This window comes from Haliotis rubra, unplaced genomic scaffold (assembly GCF_003918875.1).
Source record: "Haliotis rubra isolate DU_JTF1 unplaced genomic scaffold, ASM391887v1 Scf109, whole genome shotgun sequence".
NCBI classification, from domain to species: domain Eukaryota; kingdom Metazoa; phylum Mollusca; class Gastropoda; order Lepetellida; family Haliotidae; genus Haliotis; species Haliotis rubra.
In genome coordinates, this window is record NW_025764992.1 from 1,583,953 (window position 1) to 1,611,826 (window position 27,874).

At 41.0% G+C, this 27,874-nt stretch overlaps 1 protein-coding gene across 1 annotated transcript in view; it reads left to right on the forward strand.

Annotated features, from left to right (window-relative positions):
• The window catches only part of LOC124283095 (dynein axonemal heavy chain 1-like), a 116,652-nt gene that overhangs the window by 75,142 nt on the left and 13,636 nt on the right, over positions 1-27,874 (forward strand). The window contains 13 exon segments of the mRNA XM_046719125.1: positions 211-371; positions 2,133-2,358; positions 2,867-3,062; positions 3,518-3,669; positions 5,854-6,053; positions 6,552-6,696; positions 7,223-7,381; positions 7,926-8,057; positions 8,698-8,871; positions 11,562-11,741; positions 21,259-21,435; positions 25,871-26,041; positions 27,222-27,352. Of these exon segments, the coding sequence (XP_046575081.1) occupies positions 211-371; positions 2,133-2,358; positions 2,867-3,062; positions 3,518-3,669; positions 5,854-6,053; positions 6,552-6,696; positions 7,223-7,381; positions 7,926-8,057; positions 8,698-8,871; positions 11,562-11,741; positions 21,259-21,435; positions 25,871-26,041; positions 27,222-27,352 (2,204 nt within the window).

Consider the following 27,874-nt stretch of genomic DNA (forward strand, 5'->3'; position numbering starts at 1 on the left):
TGAGGTCATGGGCCTATTTGTTCTCTTTTGAGCATTAGACAAAATGTATACATGCGGAAAAAATGGTTCATGATGTCTTATATTTAATGTGAGAATTTGATTTTATCAATACATGCTGGTATATTATTCAAGATTATTGTTGATGCTCATTGGAGTGGTATAAATCGATGTAGTCAGCAGTGAAGTAACAAGAGCCCTTTGTTCATACAGACTTTCAAGCAGCAAGGCAGCACTGTTATCAAGTTGGGAGATGCAGTCATCCCCTACCATGAAGATTTCAAGTTCTACATCACCACCAAGCTGCCCAACCCACACTACACTCCAGAAGTGTCAACCAAGGTCACTCTCGTCAACTTCACCCTGTCACCAAGGTAATCACTTGATCCTCCCAGTCATAACCGTATTTGCGTGTTCTTAACTCCTGTCTGTTGTTGTTCCACTGCTTTCTGTTGAGTGATTAATTGTTCCCTGTTCATTTGTCTGTCATTGTTCCTTTCTATCTGTTCACTGCTCTTTTGTCTGCTGCATGTTCAATAATCTTGAACATGACCAAAAAAATATTCAACACCTTTCTGCTGTGTTTTCACATATGTCTGTTGTCACTACTCTGTGTTAAATGGGGTTCACTGCTGCTAATTACTTTCTGCTATCAGTTCTGTTCACCTATATCTTCTCACTTATGTGAGGTCTCTTCTGTCTGTTCACCTATGTTCTATGCTTTCACTGCTGCCCTCTGTACATCTACTGCAGTCTGTTGTTCACATCTACACCATGTCCACTGCAGTCTGTTGTTCACATCTACACCATGTCCACTGCAGTCTGTTGTTCACATCTACACCATGTCCACTGCAGTCTGTTGTTCACATCTACACCATGTTCACTGCAGTCTGTTGTTCACATCTACACCATGTCCACTGCAGTCTGTTGTTCACATCTACACCATGTCCACTGCAGTCTGTTGTTCACATCTACACCATGTCCACTGCAGTCTGTTGTTCACATCTACACCATGTTCACTGCAGTCTGTTGTTCACATCTACACCATGTCCACTGCAGTCTGTTGTTCACATCTACACCATGTCCACTGCGGTCTGTTGTTCGCATCTACACCATGTCCACTGCTGTCTGTTGTTCATCTGTCCACTGCGGTCTGTTGTTCGCATCTACACCATGTCCACTGCGGTCTGTTGTTCACATCTACACCATGTCCACTGCAGTCTGTTGTTCACATCTACACCATGTCCACTGCTGACTGTTGTTCACATCTACACCATGTTCACTGCTGACTGTGCATCTCTACACCATGTCCACTGCAGTGTCTGTTCACTGCAGTCTGTTGTTCACATCTACACCATGTCCACTGCAGTCTGTTGTTCACATGTCCACTGCAGTCTGTTGTTCGCATCTACACCATGTTGTTGTTCGCATCTACACCATTGCAGTCTGTTGTTCATCTACACCATGTCCACTGCAGTTGTTCTCTACACCATGTCCACTGCAGTCTGTTGTTCACATCTACACCATGTCCACTGCAGTCTGTTGTTCACATCTACACCATGTTCACTGCACCATGTCCACTGTCTGTTGTTCACATCTACACCATGTCCACTGCAGTCTGTTGTTCACATCTACACCATGTCACCTGCAGTCTGTTGTTCGCATCTACACCATGTGCTGCAGTCTGTTGTTCACATCTACACCATGTCCACTGCAGTCTGTCTGTTCACATCTACACCATGTCCACTGCAGTCTGTTGTCCACTACAGTCTGTTGTTTCACATCTACACCATGTTCACTGCAGTCTGTTGTTCTGCTGACTGTCCACTGCAGTCTTTGTTCACATCTACACCATGTTGTTCACTGCAGTCTGTTGTTCACATCTACACCATGTCCACATGCATGTCCACTGCAGTCTGTTGTTCACATCTACACCATGTTCACTGCAGTCTGTTGTCTACACCATCTACTGCAGTCTGTTGTTGTCCACCACTGCAGTCTGTTGTTCATCATCTACACCATGTTCTACACCATGTCCACTGCAGTCTGTTGTTCGCATCTACACCATGTCCACTGCAGTCTGTTGTTCACATCTACACCATGTCCACTACTGACTGTTCTGTTGCATGTTCTAGTGGTCTGGAGGACCAACTACTGGGTACAGTTGTGGCAGAAGAGCGACCCGACTTAGAGGAGGCCAAGAACCAGCTGATTGTGAGCAATGCCAAGATGAAGCAGGAACTGAAGGAGATCGAGGACAGGATCCTGTATCGTCTTAGCTCCTCCGAGGGAAGCCCCGTCGATGACATCGATCTTATTCAGACACTAGAGGCTTCCAAAATTAAGTCCTTGGAAATCCAGGTTTGTTTCTGTCATGTTTTTGTTTACAGTGAGTTAGTAGGATTCTGTCCCACTTTTAGCAGTACATCATCATCATTGCAGGGTCGTCTGACACCCTGGATAGCTTGGTATGGACTAGGGGTTCATGACTGGTTGCTTAGTTTGTTGTGTAAGTTTAGTTTTATGCGGCACTCAGCAATATTCCAGCTATATGGCGGTGGTCTGTAAATAATCGCGTCTGGAACAGACAATCCCGTGAACAACAGCATGACTATTGATGCACTTGGGATACAATGAGTTAGTCGCCTCTTACGACAAGCACAAGTTGCCGAAGACAACCCAGATCTTCATGGGTAGGGGTTAATAAGCTTCCACGGTACTGTCTACCATGGAGATGGGCCTACAGTGAAAGATGTAGTATAGTGTCTTCCATGGTAATGGGCCATTGAAAGATGAGCCCATGTCAATTCTAAACAAGTTACTTGAAGGCATCCTTGTGTTGTAAATGTGAATTCTCTTACTCCAACAGGCCAAGGTGGTGGTTGCCGAGCAAACTGAGAAGGACATTGACCAGACTCGTAGCCAGTACATCCCAGTTGCTGTTAACACTCAGATCCTCTTCTTCTGTGTGGCTGACATGGCCAACATCGACCCCATGTACCAGTACTCCCTGGAATGGTTCATCAACATCTACCTTAGTGGTATCGCCAATGCCGAGAGAGCAGGTAGGAGGGTCTTCTCAGATTCAGCATTTAGATAACAACATAGATGAGTTATCTGTTATCATTCTAGGATCTGCAAATTTGAAACTGATATTTAATGTCAGCATATGCCTTATTAATTGTAGTGAATTTAACGTGCCAGTCATTGAATGTTTAAGATTTCATGATCTACTGGGTGAGTTGTTGCTTTGAACACTTTTCACTTTGGGAAGACATGTTGATAGATTAATGAAAGATCGTAAGCAGGGAAAATCTAGGATACAAAACTTTGATCACCGGATCCTAACATACCTAAGGACTGCTACTCACAGTAAAATTATAAAGCCGTAGGCACCCTGTCCGTGTCCATGACCTTTGACCTTTTAGGAATCACGTCTTGTCTTCAGGTCATGATTTCATGGTTTCAATAAAGGATGCCAAAATTATTGTCCTGAGAACTGATATCTTTTTTTCCACAGACAACATTCCTCAGCGTATTAAGAACATCAACAACTACTTCACCTTCAGCCTCTACAGCAACGTCTGCCGCAGTTTGTTCGAGAAACACAAACTTCTCTTTGCCTTCCTCCTCTGTGCCAGAATCAAGATGCATAATGGCTCTATTAATATGGTTTGTAATTTCAAATACAATTGCATCAAACTTGGAGTGACTTATATAACAACGTGAGATATCCAAGGTTCAACACAATCCCAAAATGATGATTTCATATAAAGGAATATGCAGGCACCCAGCTTTTACTTTTTACCCAGTTGTTTGATTGTATGTCAATAAGCTCATGCAACAAATTTCATTTTGACAATGTAATATCAAGATGAAAATCCTGATGCACCAGTTTGTTTTATATTCTACCTGTTATTTTCTTATAAGGTAATGAAATCAGCCAGTTGGCAGAGTAAGTTTCGATCTCTTTTGACCCTATTCCACATTTCATTCTTCGTTCAGGATCTGTCTTAAATTCGTGAATGTATGTTGCTGCGAATGAGTTCATACGATGCTGTATCAGTGTCACATGTTGCTGTAACAGTGTCACATGTTGCTGTAACAGTGTCACATGTTGCTGTAACAGTGTCACATGTTGCTGTAACAGGGTCACATGTTGCTGTGACAGGCTCACATCTTGCTGTAACAGGGTCACATCTTGCTGTAACAGGGTCATGTTGCTGTAGCGTGGTCATATAATGCTGTAACAGGGTCACATCTTGCTGTAACATGGTCATATAATGCTGTAACAGTCACATGTTGTAACAGGGTCACATGTTGCTGTAGCAGGGTCACAAGTTGCTGTAACAGGTCATATATTGCTGTAACAGGGTCATGTGTTGCTGTAACGAGGTCTTGTATTGCTGTAACGGATCACATTGCTATAATGGGTCACATATTGCTGTAATGGGGTCATATGTTGCTGTAACAGGGTCATATATTGGTGTAACAGTCACATGTTGCTGTAACGGGGTCTTGTATTGCTATAATGGGTCACATATTACTGTAACAGGGTCATATATTGCTGTAACAGTGTCATGTGTTGCTGTAACGGGGTCTTTTATTGCTGTAATGGGGTCACATATTGCTGTAACAGGGTCATATATTGCTGTAACAGTGTCATGTGTTGCTGTAATGAGGTCTTTTATTGCTGTAATGTTGCTGTAACAGGATCACATGTTGCTGTAACAGGTCATATATTGCTGCTGTAACAGGGTCACATGTTGCTGTAACAGGGTTATATATTGCTGTAACAGGGTCACATCTTGCTGTAACGTGTTCATATAATGCTGTAACAGAGTCACATGTTGTAACAGGGTCACATGTTGTAACAGGGTCACATGTTGCTGTAACAGGGTCACATCTTTCTGTAACGTGGTCATATAATGCTGTAACAGTCACATGTTGTAACAGTTACTGTAACAGGGACACATGTTGCTGTAACAGGGGCACATGTTGCTGTAACAGGGTCACATGTTGCTGTAACAGGGTCATATAATGCTGTAACAGAGTCACATGTTGTAACAGAGTTGCTGTAACGTGTTCATATAATGCTGTAACAGAGTCACATGTTGTAACAGGGTCACATGTTGCTGTAGCAGAGTCACATGTTTCTGTAACATGGCCTTATAATGCTGTAACAGGGGCACATGTTGCTGTAACATGGTCATATAATGCTGTAACAGGGGCACATATTGCTGTAACAGGGACACATGTTGCTGTAACAGGTCACATCTTGCTGTAACATGGTCACATCTGGCTGTAACGTGGTCATATAATGCTGTAACGTGGTCATATAATGCTGTAACGTGGTCATATAATGCTGTAACAGTCACATGTTGTAACAGGGTCATATGATGCTGTAACAGGGTCACATGTTGCTGTAACATGGTCACATGTTGCTGTAACAGGGTCACATGTTGCTGTAACAGGGTCACATGTTGCTGTAACAGGGTCACATGTTGCTGTAACAGGGTCACATGTTGCTGTAACAGGGTCACATGTTGCTGTAACAGGGTCACATCTTGCTGTAACAGGGTCACATCTTGCTGTAACAGGGTCACATCTTGCTGTAACAGGGTCACATGTTGCTGTATCAGGGTCACATGTTGCTGTAACAGTGTCACATCTTGCTGTAGCAGGGTCACATCTTGCTGTAACAGGGTCACGTCTTGCTGTAACAGTGTCACGTCTTGCTGTAACAGGGTCATATGTTGCTGTAACAGGGTCATATATTACTATAACAGGGTCATACACACACACTCTCATATCAATATGTTACTGTAACTGAGTACATATGCTGTGGTGTTGCAGGACGAGTGGAGATTTTTGATTGCTGGAGGTACAACAAAACCCGATGAGTTACCAAATCCCGCCCCGGAGTGGATATCCGATCGCTCGTGGCAGGATCTCTTAACCCTGGGTGTTTTGCCAAAGTTTGCCAGCTTCCCTGGAGACTTCAAGAATCATGCTGATGGGTTCAAGATGATCTTTGATAGTACAGAACCACACAGGTGAGATAGCAAATAAACACCAGAAGTGACTCAAATATAGATTTCGGTAATTGGTTGGAATCCCAGATTTGCACTGATTATAACCTTGGTGTCAACAACTTGCCTGTTCTCTTTGGTTCTAGTGTCTATGTTACGTGAAGGTTTCTTCACATTCATTTAACTTTAACTATGATATAAATGAATTACTGTTCAAAATGGAAGTAACCCAAAATATGTTGTCATACTGTTGAAGACGTCAGTGTCTCTTGGAACATTTTGGCAATAGACAATGTTTAGTGTAGTCCTGAGATTCTCTGTAGATGTAAAGCTGTGCTCGACTAAAGATGGTTCTGGGTCTTCAGTTCTTAGTCCACTTAAACTTTTGCTTTTAACACTGAGGTGATTACAATGGCCCTTTGTCTTACAGGCTTAATTTTGATCAATGCAAAGGATATGATGATTTGGGAAAGGCAGTGTTGAATTTGTGCATTGTTGTAAATAGTTTATTTTTGGCCACAGGGAACCTCTGCCGGCTCAGTGGAACGATGACCTGGACAGCTTTCAGAAGATCATTGTGCTGAAATGCTTGCGTCCAGATAAAGTGACCAATTCCATGCAGGATTATGTGGCCGCAAACCTGGGTCAAAGATTCATTGAGCCTCAGGTAAAGTGCATGCTGGCCTGGCTGCCCTGGTGTCTGTTCATACCCTTTAAATGTGTACCATGGAACAGAATACGTCCCCACACCTTATAGCTTCTTACATGGAGTCACCCTATTGGTGTCAGGCTCTATGACTTGGCTGATAATGAATCATTGTTGCCCAATAAGCTAAAGCTTATCTCTCTGCCTTGATTATGACACCCCCTTGACATAACTGCCTTTACAAGTGGTGTTCCTGTTCAAACTCGATAAGAAGAGTAACTGTTTTGATATTGCTGACTAAACAGTTTGAATGCTATTTATTGTCCAATTCTTGCCTCATCATCCTGTGTTCTGATGCTTTTCTAGGGGTGGTGGCCTAATGGTTAAAGCGTTGTTTGAATGCCCCGAAGACGGTTCTATTCCCCACATGGGTACAATGTCCCATTTCTGGTGTCCCCATTATGTTGCTGGAATATTGCTAAAAGTGGCTTAAAACCAAACTCAGTCAGTGATACTTCTCTGACTCATGTATCTGTGCATCCTTCAGACTGCTGACCTTCACCTTGTGTACAAAGACTCCTCCCCAACCACACCACTCATCTTCGTCCTGTCGACCGGTACTGATCCTGCAGCTGACCTGTACAAGTTTGCAGAGGAGATGAGATTTGCCAAAAAACTGTCAGCCATTTCTCTTGGTCAGGGACAGGTGAGATACAATGACACTGATAAAATGACAAACACTGTATTGCTTATGCCTCGGAGCAAACATGTTATTATGAATACATTGTAATGCTGCTTTAAATACATAAGCATAACTACAAGTACAGATATTACCTTTGAACCCGTGAAGATCTGGGTTAGATGGTCTTCAGTAACCTATGCTTGTTGTAACAGGCAACTAACGGGATTGGGTGGTCAGACTCACTGGCTTCGAATTCGTTGACACGCTTCATCGTAACCCAATTGCATAGATCGATGCTCATGCTGTTGATCACTGGATTGTCTGGTCCAGACTTGATTATTTGCAAACTGCCGCCATGTATAGCTGGAATATTGCTGAGTGTGGCATTAAACAACAACCAAACCAAACCTTTGACAGTTTGCATTCTACAAGTGTGAAAAGCGTGTAAAATATAAGGGGATGTAACTCTTGCTGCTTTACCGTATTCACTAGCTGGGATATGTTAGCCATGTCATGTACATTCCATTTGGAGGAGGCAGGAACTTGATTAAGTATTTTTTGTACCAAGGGCCCCAGAGCAGAGGCAATGATGCGTAGCGCCATGGAGAGAGGGAAATGGGTGTTCTTCCAGAACTGCCACTTGGCGCCATCTTGGATGCCTTCCCTGGAGCGACTCATTGAACAGATTGATGTGGACAAGGTTGGTTTATTCTGTTTCGGGTTACAGTCTTGTAATAATGGATCACATTTGACTTCAGTATCATCTTCAATGGCCAAATTCATCAAGTCTCCAGATGAAGACGAACAAATTAGCTATTGTCACTTCTCTCAATTTAATAGTCTACATGACTGCTTCACAGTTTTGACAAACAGGATGTAAATTTTCACCTTTCATGTATCCCTGGCAGCAGAAGTTCTGAAAATCTTAATAATATTAACTTTAATACTAATTGATTGGTTTGCCTCCTCAATTGGTCTTCATCAACCCATGCTTGTCCTTAGAGGCAACTAACGGGATCGGGTGGTCAGGCTTGCTGACTTGGTTGACACATGTCATCGTATCCTAATTGCGTAGATCAATAGTCATGATGTTGATCACTGGATTGTCTGGTCCAGACTCGATTATTTACAGACCGCCACCATATAGCTGGAATATTGCTGAGTGCGGCATCAATCAGTCAATCAATCTGGGTGTGTCATATCCATGCTTGTAGGTTCATGAAATTGGTAAGGATCTAACTTCTGCATCACTTCTTTCCACATCAAACTGAAATTTGACTGAAATACTGTCACTCAGTATCAGGACTTGAGAAGTAGTAATCAGTTTGTTCTTGCTACAGGTGCACCGAGACTTCCGCCTCTGGCTGACCAGTATGCCAAGTGACAAGTTCCCAGTGTACATCCTTCAAAATGGCTCCAAAATGACCGTGGAGCCGCCCAAAGGAATCAAGGCCAACCTGCTCAAGTCCTATGCTGGAGTGAATGACGACTTCCTCAACTCATGTGGGGATAAGGTATGCTGACTATTCCTTTCTTTTGAGGTGTCAAAAGTCCTTGGAGGACAATATTAAACAGAATTTCCATACAATGTCCTTGAATTTGGGGAGTAGTTATTTTATGTGATTATAATTGTCATGACCTTATATTCTTACAAGAACTGATTTTGTGACCCACAATACAGAGTCCGCCATACGCCTGTAAGTGGCGTCCTGAATCCACAGGTATTTGCATTAGAACCTCTGTAATCCAAACATTATGTTTTTCCCAAATAATACGAATGTTAAAGACAAGTGAACAGGGTATGTTACACATTATTTTTACATCCGGCTATTATTGTCCACAGAATGTGTTAGTAATATAATTATTGTCCACAGAATGTGTTAGTAATATAATTTGGATTAAGAAGGTTTGTACTATAGAATTGTTAATTTACCACTATTATTTCCAGATGATACTAAGGAAGGGTGAACTTGTAAAGGTAGCCACCAGTTCATCAACTGGGGACAATGTATCTAGTCGGCATCGCCTCTCTCTAAAGCAAATCTTCATCATTCATCTCTCATTCAAAATTCTACTCTTTCTTCTTCTCTCTATCCCAGTGACATCCTATGTCAAGGCTGGTTTGGGTTCTATAGTGTAAGATTTGGTTTAGGAGAGCCTGGTGTTGTGGTGTATATATTGTGATGGTGTAGCACGTCACAGGGATTTTCAGGGTGCTTCACCAAGTCATCTACAGCCTCAGCTAATGCACCTTCAGCTTTCAGTCAGTTCTTCTCAATGTACAGTGTACTGTACAGTATGCAAATCCTATTCATTTGATGTTGTTTGAAATGTATGGGATGCCTACCTGCTGGCTGTGTGTATGTTAATATGTTGATGTGTGTAATTGTCGTATGTATCATGTGCTTGATGAGGTATGTCATGTGTTCAAGGGTGTATATATTGTGTGTTCAAGGATGTGTAATAATGTGAAAGGATTTAAGTAGCACATGTCCTAGAATGTATATATCTATCCTTTGTTCAAGGGTTCATGTACCATGTGTTCAAGGATGTATTCAAGTATGTATGATGTGTGTTCAAGGATGAATGTAATTATTGTTAAAAGATATGTGTATCAAGTTTTCAAGGATGCATGGACCCAGTTGCAGTATTTAAGGATGTAGACAGACATATAGTTTATTCAAGTCTCACCTCATTACATTAAAATACAAAAATACAACGATATGGATGTATGTCATGTGTTCAAGGATGTCTTGTTGATGTATGATATGTGTTCGAGGATGAATGTTTCCGTTGTTAAAGGGTATATGTATCAAGTTTTCAAGGATGCATGGACCCAGTATACAAGGATGTATGTCAAGTGTTCAAGTATGTCTCTTTTTTTCTGGGATGTATGATGTGTGTTCAAGGATGAATGTTATATTTGTTAAAGGGTGTGTGTATCAAGTTTTCAAGGATGCATGGACTCACATTTCAAGGATGTATGTCATGTGTAATAATATTTGTTCAATGGTGCATCTACCATGTCAGGGGCGGTGGGATAGCCTAGTGGTTAAAGCGTTCGCTCGTCACGCTGAAGACCCGGGTTCGATTCCCCACATGGGTACAATGTGTGAAGCCCATTTCTGGTGTCCCCAGCCGTGATATTGCTGGAATATTGCTAAAAGCGGCGAAAACCATACTCATGTCAGTGAGTGAGTAAGGTATTGCACCACTTTAGCACATCATGAGTGTTGTGTTCAATGGTGTATGCATTTATGTTCAAGGTTGTGTGTATACTGGTTTCATGGTTATGCCATGTGTTCAGCATTGTATCCATTATATGTGTTCAGTGGTGCATGTACCATGTGACCAGTGATGTTTGTATAATGGTTTCAATGACTTATCATTGAACGTCTTTGAAATAATGATAGAAACTTTAAGGCAATGTTCATCACAAAACTGATTGATCTCAAACTATATACTCATACTCTCATCATTAGCAAAATTTCCAAATCTTTCCAACATCACTTTCTTCTTATGCATGAGTACTTTCATTAGCATCACTCCGTTTTTTCTCTGAAGGTACCTCAGTCATTTCACTGGTAACACTTCAGCTTAGTAATCTCTGATATCTTCTATATAATCTATAGAAACAGCATGTAACCTCATTGGAGCTGTCACTTCTGTCAGCTCATAGACACCTCAACAGCTCATCTGTAACGTTTAGTTCTGCATGATCATTGTATGTGTATCATGCAGTCTTGAGAGATTATATCTCTGACACAGTACAGAATATGCTTTGCTTTCTCAAAAACAGTAGAACCAGGAAATAATATTAATCAATAAACACAGCATAATATAGTGTAGTTACAATATTAGACGTAGATTATTTCTTTATGCAAATTACGTCAGTTGTTAATTTTTCAATAATGTGAATTTTTAACTGTCGCTGCATATCACAGCTGCTTGCATTGTTGACCTAGCTGCACACATTATTTTGTATTTTATTTATTTCACCACAATACTTTATTTCATAATTTGAAATTACAAATTCATTGTTTCCATAAGTTATTTTAAAAATTCAATTAATTAAGCTGATGGTGTAAATAAAACTGACATTACTGATTCTGTTTAAAGATGATTCTGATTAGGGACAATCACTGCTATCAATTTCAGGATGTTGTTTTAATGTGAATTTCATAAGCACCTCCTGCTGTTTCAGTCAAATCCCTTCAAGTTCCTGCTTCTTTCACTGTCCTTGTTCCACGGAGTCCTCATTGAGAGGAGGAAGTTTGGTCCTCTCGGCTTCAACATCCCGTATGAGTTCACCGATGGAGACCTCCGGATCTGTGTCAGTCAGCTCAAGATGTTCCTTGTGGAATACGATGAAATTCCATACAAGGTAGGTAACTCTGCTGTGCTGGGTGCAAGAGTTGTCTCTCCTTGGTGTCTTCAGCTTTATGAAGAGTGTCTTGTGGTCTCAATATCTGTGAAATACTTGAAAGTTCTCATGTCGATGGGCATCTTCCTTGCATTGATTAGCGTGTCTCAGAACCTGTTGTGATGAGTGGTTTGTTTGGTTGGTCGGTACAGAAAGGTGTGAGGGTTTTTTCAATTGCTGACCAATGTCCATTTCCACTCAAGACTAGACTCCAATGAGGACGTCTTATTAATCATAACTTCCAGTAAAGCAGATCTGTTTAACACTATATAGACCTCAATGGCATAATCTTTGGACACTGTGCAAAGGACTAGCGTGTGATCCAGTAAGGACTAATTATCCATAGCTTCCAGTAAAGCAGGTCTGTTTAACAGGAGTCCATTGTACAGAGGTCTGCTGTATCAAGAGCATGGAATCGTGCACAGGAAACTGCAGCCCAGTTGTGTCCTACATAATTTGATAAGTCTATGAATATTTAATTTTCTTCGTTTTGTAATGGCATGGTCATTTAAACCCTGTTACTGATGAGGGAATATCTCCATAACCACGGTCTCTGCAGCTGTGGCATCATAACGGCAGGAGGGGAGGATTAACCTTTGCAAACTTAACTCTTCCATAAAAACCCATGACATATGTCATTTTCATTTATCCATAATAGTAAATATATATACTTCAGCACTTTTTGCTGACATATGTAGGTCTGTCATTTGCTGATGTTATAAATAATTTGTTTGAATTTGTGAATGTGAATTTGTTTGATTGTCATTGAAAGGGCTAAATTGTAGTAATTATATATGACTTCATAGTACGGTGTACTTTTATAGGTCTTTTTTATGTATGGAATAGAGAACGATGAAAGTCACACATAATAAATCATACTGGGTCTCATGTATTGTCATATCATCATGGAGTAGCTAAATAATAATTGGTCTTAGATCTTGTCATATGGTCGTGTTGTCATGTCATCATGCACTAGCTAAATCATACTGGGTCTCATGTGTTGTCATATCATCATGCACTAGCTAAATCATACTGGGTCTTAGGTGTTGTCATATCATCATGCACTAGCTAAATCATGATGGGTCTTAGGTGTTGTCATTTCATCATGCACTAGCTAAATCTTACTTGGTCTTAGGTGTTGTCATATCATCATGCACTAGCTAAATCATACTGGGTCTTAGGTACTGTCATATCATCATGCACTAGCTAAATCATACTGGGTCTCATGTGTTGTCATATCATCATGCACTAGCTAAATCATACTGGGTCTTAAGTGTTGTCATATCATCATGCACTAGCTAAATCATACTGGGTCTTAGGTGTTGTCATATCATCATGCACTAGCTAAATCATACTGGGTCTCATGTGTTGTCATATCATCATGCACTAGCTAAATCATACTGGGTCTTAGGTGTTGTCATATCATCATGCACTAGCTAAATCATACTGGGTCTTAGGTGTTGTAATTTCATCATGCACTAGCTAAATCTTACTTGGTCTTAGGTGTTGTCATATCATCATGCACTAGCTAAATCATACTGGGTCTTAGGTACTGTCATATCATCATGCACTAGCTAAATCATACTGGGTCTCATGTGTCCCAGAAAAAGAGATGATCATCATCATGCACTAGCTAAATCATACTGGGTCTTAGGTGTTGTCATATCATCATGCACTAGCTAAATCATACTGGGTCTTAGGTGTTGTCATATCATCATGCACTAGCTAAATCATACTGGGTCTCATTTGTTGTCATATCATCATGCACTAGCTAAATCATACTGGGTCTTAGGTGTTGTCATATAATGCACTAGCTAAATCATACTGGGTCTCATGTGTTGTCATATCATCATGCACTAGCTAAATCATACTGGGTCTTAGGTGTTGTCATATCATCATGCACTAGCTAAATCTTACTGGGTCTTAGGTGTTGTCATATCATCATGCACTAGCTAAATCATACTGGGTCTCGTGTTGTCATATCAACATGGACTAGCTAAATCATACTGGGTCTCGATCATGTGTTGTCATGTTGTCATATCAACATGGACTAGCTAAATCATACTGGGTCTCGATCATGTGTTGTCATATCATCATGCACTAGCTAAATCTTACTGGGTCTCATGTGTTGTCATATCATCATGGACTAGCTAATTATAATTGAGTAACCCATGCTTGAAGTAAGAGGTGTCTATCAGGTGGCCAGACTCATTGACTTGGTTGACACATGTCATCGTTATTCCAATTGCATAGATTGATGCTCATGATGTTGATCACTGGATTGTCTGATTAGCAATGTGTAAATGACTAGGTCCTTTTACCTTTTGCCAGACTGCATCAGAAACATTGTTTTAGCTTCACATAGTGGAAAGCCATGTTTTTCAAATGGGTGTCGTTGATGAAAAGTGTAATGTACCAGTAAAAAGGCATTAGAGAACATCAAATTGTTTCATGTGATAGTACTAACAGATTGACTAAAGTAATATGAAACAACTGGGTATTCTTATTTGGAGTACAATATTTACCAATCCTGTGATTGTAGTTAAGACATTCCGAGAATCAGCTTGCAATGGCCCAATGTATGTGTGGTTAGAGCAATTTATCTGAAGCAGCTTGTTCAACAGCTGCCAATTATTTCGGTGACATAATACCCAGAATTCACAGAGATAGATATCTGTTCTATTTGACTTCCGTATCGCCAACAGAGATCACAAGTCTCCATGTCCTGACATCAGTGAATCTATGGTATCAGTCTGTAAGACATGCAATTATGGATTAACCGGATGTATATATCTGTTTTATTACGAGTTTCCGTGATGCAGATGCAAAGTTACATGACCTTGTTATTGTAATGTGTTGAAGAATCTGGATCCCTGGTATCATTGTCAGAAGGATTTGTAATGATGGGATGGGGTTGTTGGTTTTGCCCAGCATTGGCTTGCTTGGTTCAGACTCAGTTGCTAACAAGTAGTGATGTAGCTTGAATACGTCCAGCTCACAGTGGCATTAAACAATATTCATTCCTGACCTTCATTGTTGCTGATGGGTTACCAGCAGTAGAGCATGTCAGAGTCAGTCAGTGTTGCCACTGTGATGTAGCTTGAATACGTCCAGCTCACAGTGGCATTAAACAATATTCATTCCTGACCTTCATTGTTGCTGATGGGTTACCAGCAGTAGAGCATGTCAGTCAGTCAGTGTTGCCACTGTGATGTAGCTTCAATATTGCCAGCTCTGGCACTAAACAATATTCATTCCTGACCTTCATTGTTGCTGATGGGTCACCAGCAGTAGAGCATGTCAGAGATGGTCAGTGTTGCCACTGTGATGTAGCTTCAATATTGCCAGCTCTGGCATTAAACAATATTCATTCATGACCTTCATTGTTGCTGATGGGTTACCAGCAGTAGAGCATGTCAGGAGTCAGTCAGTGTTGCCACTGTGATGTAGCTTCAATATTGCCAGCTCTGGCATTAAACAATATTCATTCCTGACCTTCATTGTTGCTGATGGGTCACCAGCAGTAGAGCATGTCAGATATGGTCAGTGTTGCCACTGTGATGTAGCTTCAATATTGCCAGCTCTGGCACTAAACAATATTCATTCCTGACCTTCATTGTTGCTGATGGGTTACCAGCAGTAGAGCATGTCAGTCAGTCAGTGTTGCCACTGTGATGTAGCTTCAATATTGCCAGCTCTGGCACTAAACAATATTCATTCCTGACCTTCATTGTTGCTGATGGGTTACCAGCAGTAGAGCATGTCAGTCAGTCAGTGTTGCCACTGTGATGTAGCTTCAATATTGCCAGCTCTGGCACTAAACAATATTCATTCCTGACCTTCATTGTTGCTGATGGGTTACCAGCAGTAGAGCATGTCAGAGTCAGTCAGTGTTGCCACTGTGATGTAGCTTGAATATTGCCAGCTCTGGCATTAAACAATATTCATTCATGACCTTCATTGTTGCTGATGGGTTACCAGCAGTAGAGCATGTCAGAGTCAGTCAGTGTTGCCACTGTGATGTAGCTTCAATATTGCCAGCTCTGGCATTAAACAATATTCATTCATGACCTTCATTGTTGCTGATGGGTTACCAGCAGTAGAGCATGTCAGAGTCAGTCAGTGTTGCCACTGTGATGTAGCTTCAATATTGCCAGCTCTGGCACTAAACAATATTCATTCCTGACCTTCATTGTTGCTGATGGGTCACCAGCAGTAGAGCATGTCAGAGATGGTCAGTGTTGCCACTGTGATGTAGCTTCAATATTGCCAGCTCTGGCATTAAACAATATTCATTCATGACCTTCATTGTTGCTGATGGGTTACCAGCAGTAGAGCATGTCAGAGTTGGTCAGTGTTGCCACTGTGATGTAGCTTAAATATTGCCAGCTCTGGCATTAAACAATATTCATTCATGACCTTCATTGTTGCTGATGGGTTACCAGCAGTAGAGCATGTCAGTCAGTCAGTGTTGCCACTGTGATGTAGCTTCAATATTGCCAGCTCTGGCACTAAACAATATTCATTCCTGACCTTCATTGTTGCTGATGGGTTACCAGCAGTAGAGCATGTCAGAGTCAGTCAGTGTTGCCACTGTGATGTAGCTTCAATATTGCCAGCTCTGGCATTAAACAATATTCATTCATGACCTTCATTGTTGCTGATGGGTTACCAGCAGTAGAGCATGTCAGAGTTGGTCAGTGTTGCCACTGTGATGTAGCTTGAATATTGCCAGCTCTGGCATTAAACAATATTCATTCATGACCTTCATTGTTGCTGATGGGTTACCAGCAGTAGAGCATGTCAGAGTTGGTCAGTGTTGCCACTGTGATGTAGCTTAAATATTGCCAGCTCTGGCATTAAACAATATTCATTCATGACCTTCATTGTTGCTGATGGGTTACCAGCAGTAGAGCATGTCAGAGTTGGTCAGTGTTGCCACTGTGATGTAGCTTAAATATTGCCAGCTCTGGCATTAAACAATATTCATTCATGACCTTCATTGTTGCTGATGGGTTACCAGCAGTAGAGCATGTCAGAGTTGGTCAGTGTTGCCACTGTGATGTAGCTTGAATATTGCCAGCTCTGGCATTAAACAATATTCATTCATGACCTTCATTGTTGCTGATGGGTTACCAGCAGTAGAGCATGTCAGAGTTGGTCAGTGTTGCCACTGTGATGTAGCTTGAATATTGCCAGCTCTGGCATTAAACAATATTCATTCATGACCTTCATTGTTGCTGATGGGTTACCAGCAGTAGAGCATGTCAGAGTTGGTCAGTGTTGCCACTGTGATGTAGCTTGAATATTGCCAGCTCTGGCATTAAACAATATTCATTCATGACCTTCATTGTTGCTGATGGGTTACCAGCAGTAGAGCATGTCAGAGTTGGTCAGTGTTGCCACTGTGATGTAGCTTAAATATTGCCAGCTCTGGCATTAAACAATATTCATTCATGACCTTCATTGTTGCTGATGGGTTACCAGCAGTAGAGCATGTCAGAGTTGGTCAGTGTTGCCACTGTGATGTAGCTTGAATATTGCCAGCTCTGGCATTAAACAATATTCATTCATGACCTTCATTGTTGCTGATGGGTTACCAGCAGTAGAGCATGTCAGAGTTGGTCAGTGTTGCCACTGTGATGTAGCTTGAATACGTCCAGCTCACAGTGGCATTAAACAATATTCATTCATGACCTTCATTGTTGCTGATGGGTTACCAGCAGTAGAGCATGTCAGAGTTGGTCAGTGTTGCCACTGTGATGTAGCTTGAATACGTTCGGCTCACAGTGGCATTAAACAATATTCATTCATGACCTTCATTGTTGCTGATGGGTTACCAGCAGTAGAGCATGTCAGAGTTGGTCAGTGTTGCCACTGTGATGTAGCTTCAATATTGCCAGCTCACAGTGGCATTAAACAATATTCATTCATGACCTTCATTGTTGCTGATGGGTTACCAGCAGTAGAGCATGTCAGAGTTGGTCAGTGTTGCCACTGTGATGTAGCTTGAATACGTTCAGCTCACAGTGGCATTAAACAATATTCATTCATGACCTTCATTGTTGCTGATGGGTTACCAGCAGTAGAGCATGTCAGAGTCAGTCAGTGTTGCCACTGTGATGTAGCTTCAATATTGCCAGCTCTGGCATTAAACAATATTCATTCATGACCTTCATTGTTGCTGATGGGTTACCAGCAGTAGAGCATGTCAGTCAGTCAGTCAGTCAGTCAGTGCACCTGGAGTAGGACAGCATCCATGCAGGTCACTCAGTGAAGAAGAGCTAATGCATGTAGGTCATTATAAGTGTAGGCTGTTCTGTGAAAAAGAATTTACTGTAAAACAGTCTAGAATACATTCATACGAGAAGTCAAAGTTTCATAGAAAGGCTATGATGCGAAGGGACTGCAGACAGGTGTCTGACCTGGGTGTGTTGATGTATCTAGTTGGGTGAATCCTGAAGGAGGAGGAACTATGATCCTAGGTGTGGTTAACACTGGGAGGATCCATCTGTATCTCATACTCATTCTTTGACGCAGGGGAAACTACTAATGGCATCTGCTTCATCATATCTTGTGGGGCGGTGGGGTAGCCTAGTGGTTAAAGTGTTGGCTCGTCACGCCAAAGACCCGGGTTTGAATCCCCACATGGGTACAATGAGTGATGCCCATTTCTGGTGTCCCCCGCCGTGATGTTGCTGGAATATTGCTAAAAGCGGTGTAAAACCAAACTCAGTCAGTCAGTCATCATATCTTGTGAGGTGTGTGGTTAAATAACATGCTTGATTGACATTGTGGTAGACACCAGAGTAGGGATGCCCCACCCTTCCTTTCCTACCATCCCCCAATATTGAATCATACTGAATGTTTAAAACAAATGAAATGTTTCAACCACATATTGTATGATCATCACACTGAAATGTGCTTGGCGATCAGGTTCTTCACTTGGTTTCATGAGACATGTATTCATGAGACTGGCTAGTATTCATGAGATACAAGTATCTATGACAAATATTCATGAGACACTCAAGTATTAGTGGGACACACAAGTATTCACTGAAACAAGCATCCATAGACAACTAATATTCACGAGACACACAATTATTCACAGGAACCAGTATTCATGGGACACACAAGTATTCACTGAAACAAGCATCCATAGTCAACTAATATTCACGAGACACACAATTATTCACAGGAACCAGTATTCATGAGACACACTAGTACTCATGGGGCACAAGTATTCATAAGACACAAGTATTCAAAGAAACAAGTATTCATGAAACACACTAGTATTCTTGAGACACTCAAATATTCATGAGACATATAACACAGAAACTAGTATTCATGATACACCCAATACAGAAACAAGTATTGATGAGACACAAGTGTTTATGTGAGACACATATTCATGCAACAGTACTCATGTCTGTGCATATGGCCACTGGGGAGTATAAAATCTATAGTGTTATATGGCTGGGTGTAGTAAGTATAAGCCTAGGAGGGTTCTGATGGGCAACAGTTGGTCAGCATATGTTACCTTATTGATCAGGCCGAGTATTGGCAGTCATGGAAAACAACCATGAACAACCCACATGTTCTACACCGGAGGCTTTGTGGGCATGGCAGGAACGTTCCTTCCAGATATTCAATACTAACTTATATTGCTTGCTTCCAAGTATTCAATACCAACTTACACTCCAAACAACGCCATGTGCGATAAAATAAGTAGGGATGAAAACGTAAGAATTTGTTCTGGTTTGTAGTTAAATATTAATGTGGAAGTTGTTCTGTGAACACCTTATACATGTATTAGTCAGTGTAGTAAGGATGAAAGTGAGACAAATATCAGATATCAGTGGTCACCTTCTGAGAGTTTTGGACCTTAAGTTAGCTGAACATGCTGTGATGACCATATAAAGAGAGGATATTTTGTTGTCTAATGCGCCACTCGTCAACATATCAACTTTGTCAGACCACTCGAGGAAATATACATGTTATTTGACAACATTAACAAAATATTATATTTATTATATTTTTATCATTGTTTATAAATGCAATTTATTACGCAACCCAACTACAGTTTAGCCCTTGAGCAGAAAGTAGTTCCAGGCAAAGGTGATATTCTACTTAGTTACATAACATGTTATTCTACTCAGTGAAAATACCATTTTTATTTTCACCAATATTTTCAGTATTTCACCCTTAAGAATATAGTAAAACAGTGTCTTTGCACATGTATTAAGGATTAGATTTTTTACAAGGCTATATTACTCTCCCATGCAGGATAATTTTGTATATTTCTTGCTTTTGCTGTAGCAAGGTTTAACATTAACATAATTCTCTTAGTCTCTAAGTCTCATTCTTCCTGGTAGACCGGTTCTGTTATTGTTCAGGATGGTAGGGTAGCTTAGTGTTTGAAACATTTGCTTGTCACCCTGAAGACCTGGGTTTGATTCCCCATATGGGTACAATGTGTAAAGTTCATTTCTGGTGTCCCTCATTGTGACTTGGCTGGAATGTTGGTAAAAGTGGTGTAAACCTGCCTCACTCCTTGATCGTTAGCTAAATGTCTTTGAAACTAAACTTTGTAAATCAGGACATTAGTTAATCTGTTTGATTTCACTTGGAAGTCTAGGAAATGGGGTTGGACTTAGTGAGTAATTATAGTATTGTTTACCCATGAATACATCATGGTTTGTCATTCATATTAATGTCATCTTATATTTAAGCATTGTGTATTACTAATATTTTTGGTTATTGGATTTCCAGTTCGAATATGATTACATGTATAGGAAAAAAGTGTGGCATTGATAGGTTGATTGTATTTTCCATCTCCGCTGTGCCGGTATGCGCTGTGTAGTTTGATCAGATCATTAGTAGGTAAGAGAAATCAATTCCCTCACAAGCCGACCAAGGTGTTGCTCTACTCAATATATGGATGTCGCAACAGCTGGGCTGCCATGCCTTTACTGTATGTTTTGCTGAGTTTTCAAACACAGACTGTCAATAAAATGTACTTCTAAACGTTGTCAAATGAAAACTCTTGACATTAGCTATAAATTAAGTTCTAGTAAATTTTAAACCAATTGAAAGATTTGAACTTGATAACATCAAATTTGTTGATAACTATTGTGGATTCTTTTTAAATATTAAAAATCTTCTATATATTTGTTGTCATTTTCTTCTTCTTTTTTTGTAAGATTAAGAGAAAAAATCAGAATTTATTTTTGTCCATATGTGTGAGTAAAGACTGTTTTAAAGCACAGTAAGAAAACTATGTCATAAATAATAATTTTGTTTGGGCCTGTCTGAATAGTGGTTGATAGCATGAGTGATGATTGGGATGTGACATTTGTCAGCTAGGTCACACATTGTGGAAAGATCCACATTTGTTTTAAGGATTTGTTTTAAAGACATTCCATTATTTTGACTGTATGTAGAAGGCAGGAGTTCATCATGTGGCCTTGTATTTCAGGTGTTACGATACACTGCTGGTCACATCAACTATGGCGGACGGGTGACAGATGACTGGGACAGGCGCACACTCATGAACATCCTCAACGACTTCTACAACCCTGAGATCCTGGATGAGGACCACCTCTACTCCCCCAGTGGTGTCTACAGACAGATCAGTCCCTCCCAGGACCATAATGTAAATATGTGATGCACATGACTTACCTCCCCTTGTACTTGAGCAACCTGTGGTAGCAGAGAACTACCCTCAATCATTGGGCAAGGTTGGATAGTCCAAACATAACGGGGAAGCCATTAATGTCTACACTGAAATATATCATTCATGTCAGTGTATTAATTTCAAAGAATGCAATATATTTTTGGACTTGTAAAATTTAGAGCCCACCATAGTGTCATGTAGATCTATGTGATTTTCCCACAGGATCATGTAGATCTATGAGATTCTACCAAAGGATCATGTAGACCTATGTGATCTCACAGTGGGATCATGTAGACTTATGTGATCTCACTATTGGATCATGTAGACCTGTGTGATCTCACAGTGGGATCATGTAGACCTATGTGATCTCACAAAGGGATCATGTAGACCTGTGTGATCTCACAGTGGGATCATGTAGACCTATGTGATCTCACAATTGGATCATGTAGACCTGTGTGATCTCACATTGAGATCATGTAGACCTATGTGATCTCACAGTGGGATCATGTAGACCTGTGTGATCTCACAGTGAGATCATGTAGACCTATGTGATCTCACAAAGGGATCATGTAGACCTGTGTGATCTCACAGTGGGATCATGTAGGCCTATGTGATCTCACAAAGGGATCATGTAGACCTATGTGATCTCACAAAGGAATCATGTAGACCTATGTGATCTCACAGTGGGATCATGTAGACCTGTGTGATCTCACAGTGGGATCATGTAGACCTGTGTGATCTCACAGTGAGGTCATGTAGACCTATGTGATCTCACAAAGGGATCATGTAGACCTGTGTGATCTCACCTATGTGATCTCACAAAGGAATCATGTAGACCTGTGTGATCTCACAGTGGGATCATGTAGACCTATGTGATCTCTCAAAGGAATCATGTAGACATGTGTGATCTCACAGTGAGATCATGTAGACCTATGTGATCTCACAGTGGGATCATGTAGACCTATGTGATCTCACAGTGGGATCATGTAGACCTATGTGATCTCACAGTGAGATCATGTAGACCTATGTGATCTCACAGTGAGATCATGTAGACCTATGTGATCTCACAATGGGATCATGTAGATATATGTGATTCCTCCAGAGGATCATGTAGGTGTATCTGAATTCTCCACAGGATCAGTAGGTCTCTGCAGCCGCTCATATACTTCCCCCACAATAAGTCCTGACTGCATCACACTTATCTTATGGGCTGTGGATCTGATGAAGCAAGTGCTATACGCTTTGTGTTTGCTAGTATAGAGTGTGAGGTACTCAAGTTTTTTTTGCAGTGTGATTTTTGGCTTGTTTGATAAACATTACAAAACAGATTTTGTATGTAATATATATGAACTGTCAGTGCACCCATGTAATGAAGTAACAGACAGGTTCTCCTGTCCCACATGTAGCATAGTAGATAGTATCTACCTGAGTTAGGCATTAAGTAGTTTCTCAGGATTCCTATCTTCAGTGGCTATCACTACAACAGACAGAGACATTTGTATTATCTTGCAAGCAAGGTCGGGATGGGAGTGGCTGCTTGTTAGGAATTTGTTTAAATCATGTGACTTTAAGTACTTAAGGACTCAAAGGGTTTTTTGGTAGTAAGAAGCCCATGAACCTGATAGAGAACAATGGCTATTAATGCATGGAGGGGTAGTCTAGTGGTGAACTTGCACACTGTTAATGCCATTGGCCGGGGTTCTATTCCCCTCATGGTACAATATGTGAATCCCATTGCTGTTGTGGCATGAGACAATTCTCTATCACTCCAGTCATTGCACTACATTGCCATAGAGCAACCTATGGTAGTTGTTGATTGTACCCCATCTACCTGGTCCATTGTTCATAATATCAATCTCTGGATTGTCTGGTCCATTCGCTGTCATCCCTACTCTTCCAGCTCTTGTATCGCCCCCTGTCATCCCCATCCTTACAGCTCTTGTATTGTCCTGTTCTCATCTGTCCCCCAATGTCCCAGCTAGCTCTTGTATCACCTGGCTCTGTCATCCCCCCAATGTCCTTTCTCAGCTCTTGTATCGTCCCAGCCTCTGTCATCCCTCAGTGTCCTCTTCTCATCCCCAATGTCCCAGCTCTTGTATGTCTCTCTTGTATTGTCTTCTCATCCCCAATGTCCAAGCTCTTGTATTGTCCTGTTCTCATCTGTAATGTCCTGTCTTCATCCCCTCAATGTCATCCCCAGTGTTCATCCCCAATGTCCCAGCTCTTGTATTGTCCTGGCTCTGTCATCCCCAATGTCCTTCTTGTGTTGTATCCTCTGTCATCCCCACTCTTCCAGCTCTTTGTATTTGTCCTCTTGTCATCCCCTCATCTTCCAGCTCTTCTATTGTCCCAGCTCTGTCCCCCACTCTTCCAGTCATCCCCACTCTTGCAGCTCTTCTATTGTCCTCTGTCATCCCCACTCTTGCCAGCTCTTCTATTGTCCTCTGTCATCCCCTTCTTCCAGCTCTTCTGTCATCCCCATGACCTCTGTCATCCCTCACCTCTTCCAGCTCTTCTATTGACCTCTGTCATCCCACTCTTGCAGCTCTTCTATTGACCTCTGTCTTGCAGCTCCCCACTCTTGCAGCTCTTCATCCCCACTCTTCCAGCTCTTCTATTGTCCTCTGTCATCCCCACTCTTCCAGCTCTTCTATTTGTCCTCTGTCATCCCCACTCTTCCAGCTCTTCTATTGTCCTCTGTCATCCCCACTCTTCCAGCTCTTCATCCCCATTGTCCTCCTGTCATCCCCACTCTTCCAGCTCTTCTATTGTCCTCTGTCATCCCCACTCTTCCAGCTCTTCTATTGTCCTCTGTCATCCCCACTCTTCCAGCTCTTCTATTGTCCTCTGTCATCCCCACTCTTCCAGCTCTTCTATTGTCCTCTGTCATCCCCACTCTTCCAGCTCTTCTATTGTCCTCTGTCATCCCCACTCTTCCAGCTCTTCTATTGACCTCTGTCATCCCCACTCTTCCAGCTCTTCTATTGACCTCTGTCATCCCCACTCTTCCAGCTCTTCTATTGACCTCTGTCATCCCCACTCTTCTAGCCATGAACAGAATACGTTCAAGTGACAGCAGCCACCAGCTGCTAGTTGAGTGATGCCTGATACCAGTCCATGATTAATTCACAAGCTATGGAATTTCTGGATGTGCAAGTCAAAGTAATGAATGTGATAGTCCACAGCAAACAGCTGGGATTATAAGCAGTGTCTATTTATATCTATAGTTGTATTCACACCTCTAGAACCATATTTGTGCAGGCTAATTGAGGAGTTCAGTAATCCATACAGGGTGAATTCCATAAAACATATGCTTCTGAGACAGATCGATGTGTTTTTGTCTCACAGAATATGCAAGGAAAGATGACCTGTGTAAATGACTGGAAGTGTCCAATCTATTATTTCCACCCTGTTAGAGACAGTGATTGTTATTTATATGTGAGAGAACAAATGGCTGTTTAATGCTGACGCGGATAATCAATGTAACTGTCAGATAGCGAGCCAGGGCTTAAACCCAGACCTTGTAGGCAATAACCTAGAACAGTTGACACTAGACTACCCTGTCCCTTAAGCTTATATAGTTAAGTTTGTGTGAGTCATGCTGATAGTGCTGATGCTAGGTGTGTTTCTGGTCAATGTATAGACTGATTATTTGATACAAAAGCTTGCAATCAAATTACTCATTTCTGATAAAACTCAATCCTCAGGATTCCTGTTTATAAATGATATGCTGTTACACATACTTTTATTACTTGTAACTGATACTTGTTTTGAACTTCCATGAAACATGTTTAATAACAGTCAGAATATTTGTAACCATTGTCAACTATTGCAATGTATTTAAAGTTTTAGGAGAAATCTATTGAATGATTTTAAAATTTGGTGACCCGTGAAGGTCCGGGTTAGAATATTGATCTTCAGTAACCCATGCTTGTCGTAAGAGGCGACTAATGGGATTGGGTGGTCATGTCATCAGTTCCCAATTGCGCAGATCAATACTCATGCTGTTGATCACTGGATTGTCTGGTCCAGACTCGATTACTTACAGACCGCCGCCATATAGCTGGAATATTGCTGAGTGCGGCGTAAAACTAAACTCACTCACTCACTCATATCAAATTTTGTTTTAATACAAAACCAATTTCTTATTTTGAGCTAGAGGTAATAATGGCAATTCAGCCAATTCAAACATAAATTCTTTAAAGAATATTTATACAAACCTCCTGTCACAGCAAGAAAGCATGTAACTGACAAATTCAAAGAAACCTGATGAAACAAGATGTTTCTAAAAATGTCCTCCACTACCATATTTTAAAGCACCCATCATGATCGAAGGTCAAGGTAATAAGACATGTAGCTCCACTTAAAAGATGTAAGTTATCCCAAGTCCAATGTCATATATTTCCTTCCCTAGGGTTATACAGCATATATACGTAGCCTGCCCATCAATGACTCTCCAGAAATCTTCGGCCTCCACGACAACGCTAACATCACCTTCGCCCAGGCGGAGACATTATTCTTGTTGACTGGCCTTCTGCAGCTCCAACCCAAGTCCAAGGCTGGAGGAGGCAAATCTCGAGAGGAGGTAAGAGTTATGCAGACTTATTACCTTCCTTATATAGAATGTTACCAAGACAACAAATTGTCTAGTATTACAACTACCACGAGGAGTGGTAAAAATTCAGGATCTTTGTCAGTGGCTATCCGTTTTCAGACAGGTAACAGTTTGGTTTAATTTTGATGTTTGGACATGTTGTTTTTCAAGGGGGATATGAATGTAAGTCCAAGTGAGACTAGTGAAATAGTTAGACTTTAATTTATTATCTGGGATTAGCTTCACCAGATGACATTAAACAGGAACGAAAAATGTTAGAACCACTGATGGATCTCAAAACAGAAGAGATATAAAGAAGTGGAACTCATCATTAAGTAATATCTTGACCATCTCAACTAGGATAAATTGTGTGTTTTGTAAGTGTTTATGTTGTGTGTTTTGCTACACCGTTTGTGTCTGTGTGTTTTGTAAGTGTTTATGTTGTGTGTTTTGCTACACTGTTTGTGTCTGTGTGTTTTGTAAGTGTTTATGTTGTAACCGTTTGTGTCTGTGTGTTTATGTTGTGTGTTTTGCTACACTGTTTGTGTCTGTGTGTTTTGTAAGTGTTTATGTTGTGTGTTTTGCTACAATGTTTGTGTCTGTGTGTTTTGTAAGTGTTTATGTTGTGTGTTTTGCTACACTGTTTGTGTCTGTGTGTTTTGTAAGTGTTTATGTTGTGTGTTTTGCTACACCTGTTTGTGTCTGTGTGTTTTGTAAGTGTTTATGTTGTGTGTTTTGCTACACCGTTTGTGTCTGTGTGTTTTGTAAGTGTTTGTTGTGTGTTTTGCTACACTGTTTGTGTCTGTGTGTTTTGTAAGTGTTTATGTTGTGTGTTTTGCTACACCGTTTGTGTCTGTATGTTTTGTAAGTGTTTATGTTGTGTGTTTTGCTACACTGTTTGTGTCTGTGTGTTTTGTAAGTGTTTATGTTGTGTGTTTTGCTACACTGTTTGTGTCTGTGTGTTTCTGTATGTTTTGTAAGTGTTTATGTTGTGTGTTTTGCTACACCGCTTGTGTCTTGTGTAAGTGTTTATGTTTTGTGTTTTGCTACACCGCTGTTTGTGTGTTTTGTAAGTGTTTATGTTGCGTGTTTTGCTACTGTTTGTGTCTGTATGTTTTGTAAGTGTTTATGTTGTGTGTTTTGCTACACTGTTTGTGTCTGTGTGTTTCAGGTGATGGAGGAAACAGCCAAGAACATCCTGAGCCAGGTTCCGGCAGCTCTGCCTATTGGCCCCATTATGGAGAAGTACCCTGTCCTGTATGAACAGAGCATGAACACTGTGCTGGTCCAGGAGGTCATCAGGTCAGTTGTGTGGTCACAGAGTTGGCCTTGCTTTCAACATTGTCCTTTAAACTGATATTTGCAAGTGCAGATTCATCATATTATATAAGTGGGTCAGTTTGGGGATTTTACCTGTCAACACACTGATTAAGATCGAGTTGAATTAATCATGCCTGTGGGCCACTTACTTACCACTAGTCGTAAGCAAGTAGCTATCTTCTACATGTGTCCCGAAACAAGGTGTGTTCCCTGGGGACTGGCACAAGGCCTTCCAAACAGGGACAGAGAAGGGTTAAGACCCCCTTGATCAGCATTTGGTTCAGAATTTTTCCATTTTTATGTTCTCATGAACATGGGTATTATGAAATTTACAGTCATGATACATCTGGTTTTCAAAACAATGGCCACTCTGCAAAACATGGAGCATCTTGGACAACAATTTGACCACATACCTGAATTATTTAGGGAAGAAATAAGTCTCTCTTACAGAACCTTCCAAAACACATAGGGGTGGTGGTAAGCCAAGTGGTTAAAGTGTCCAGT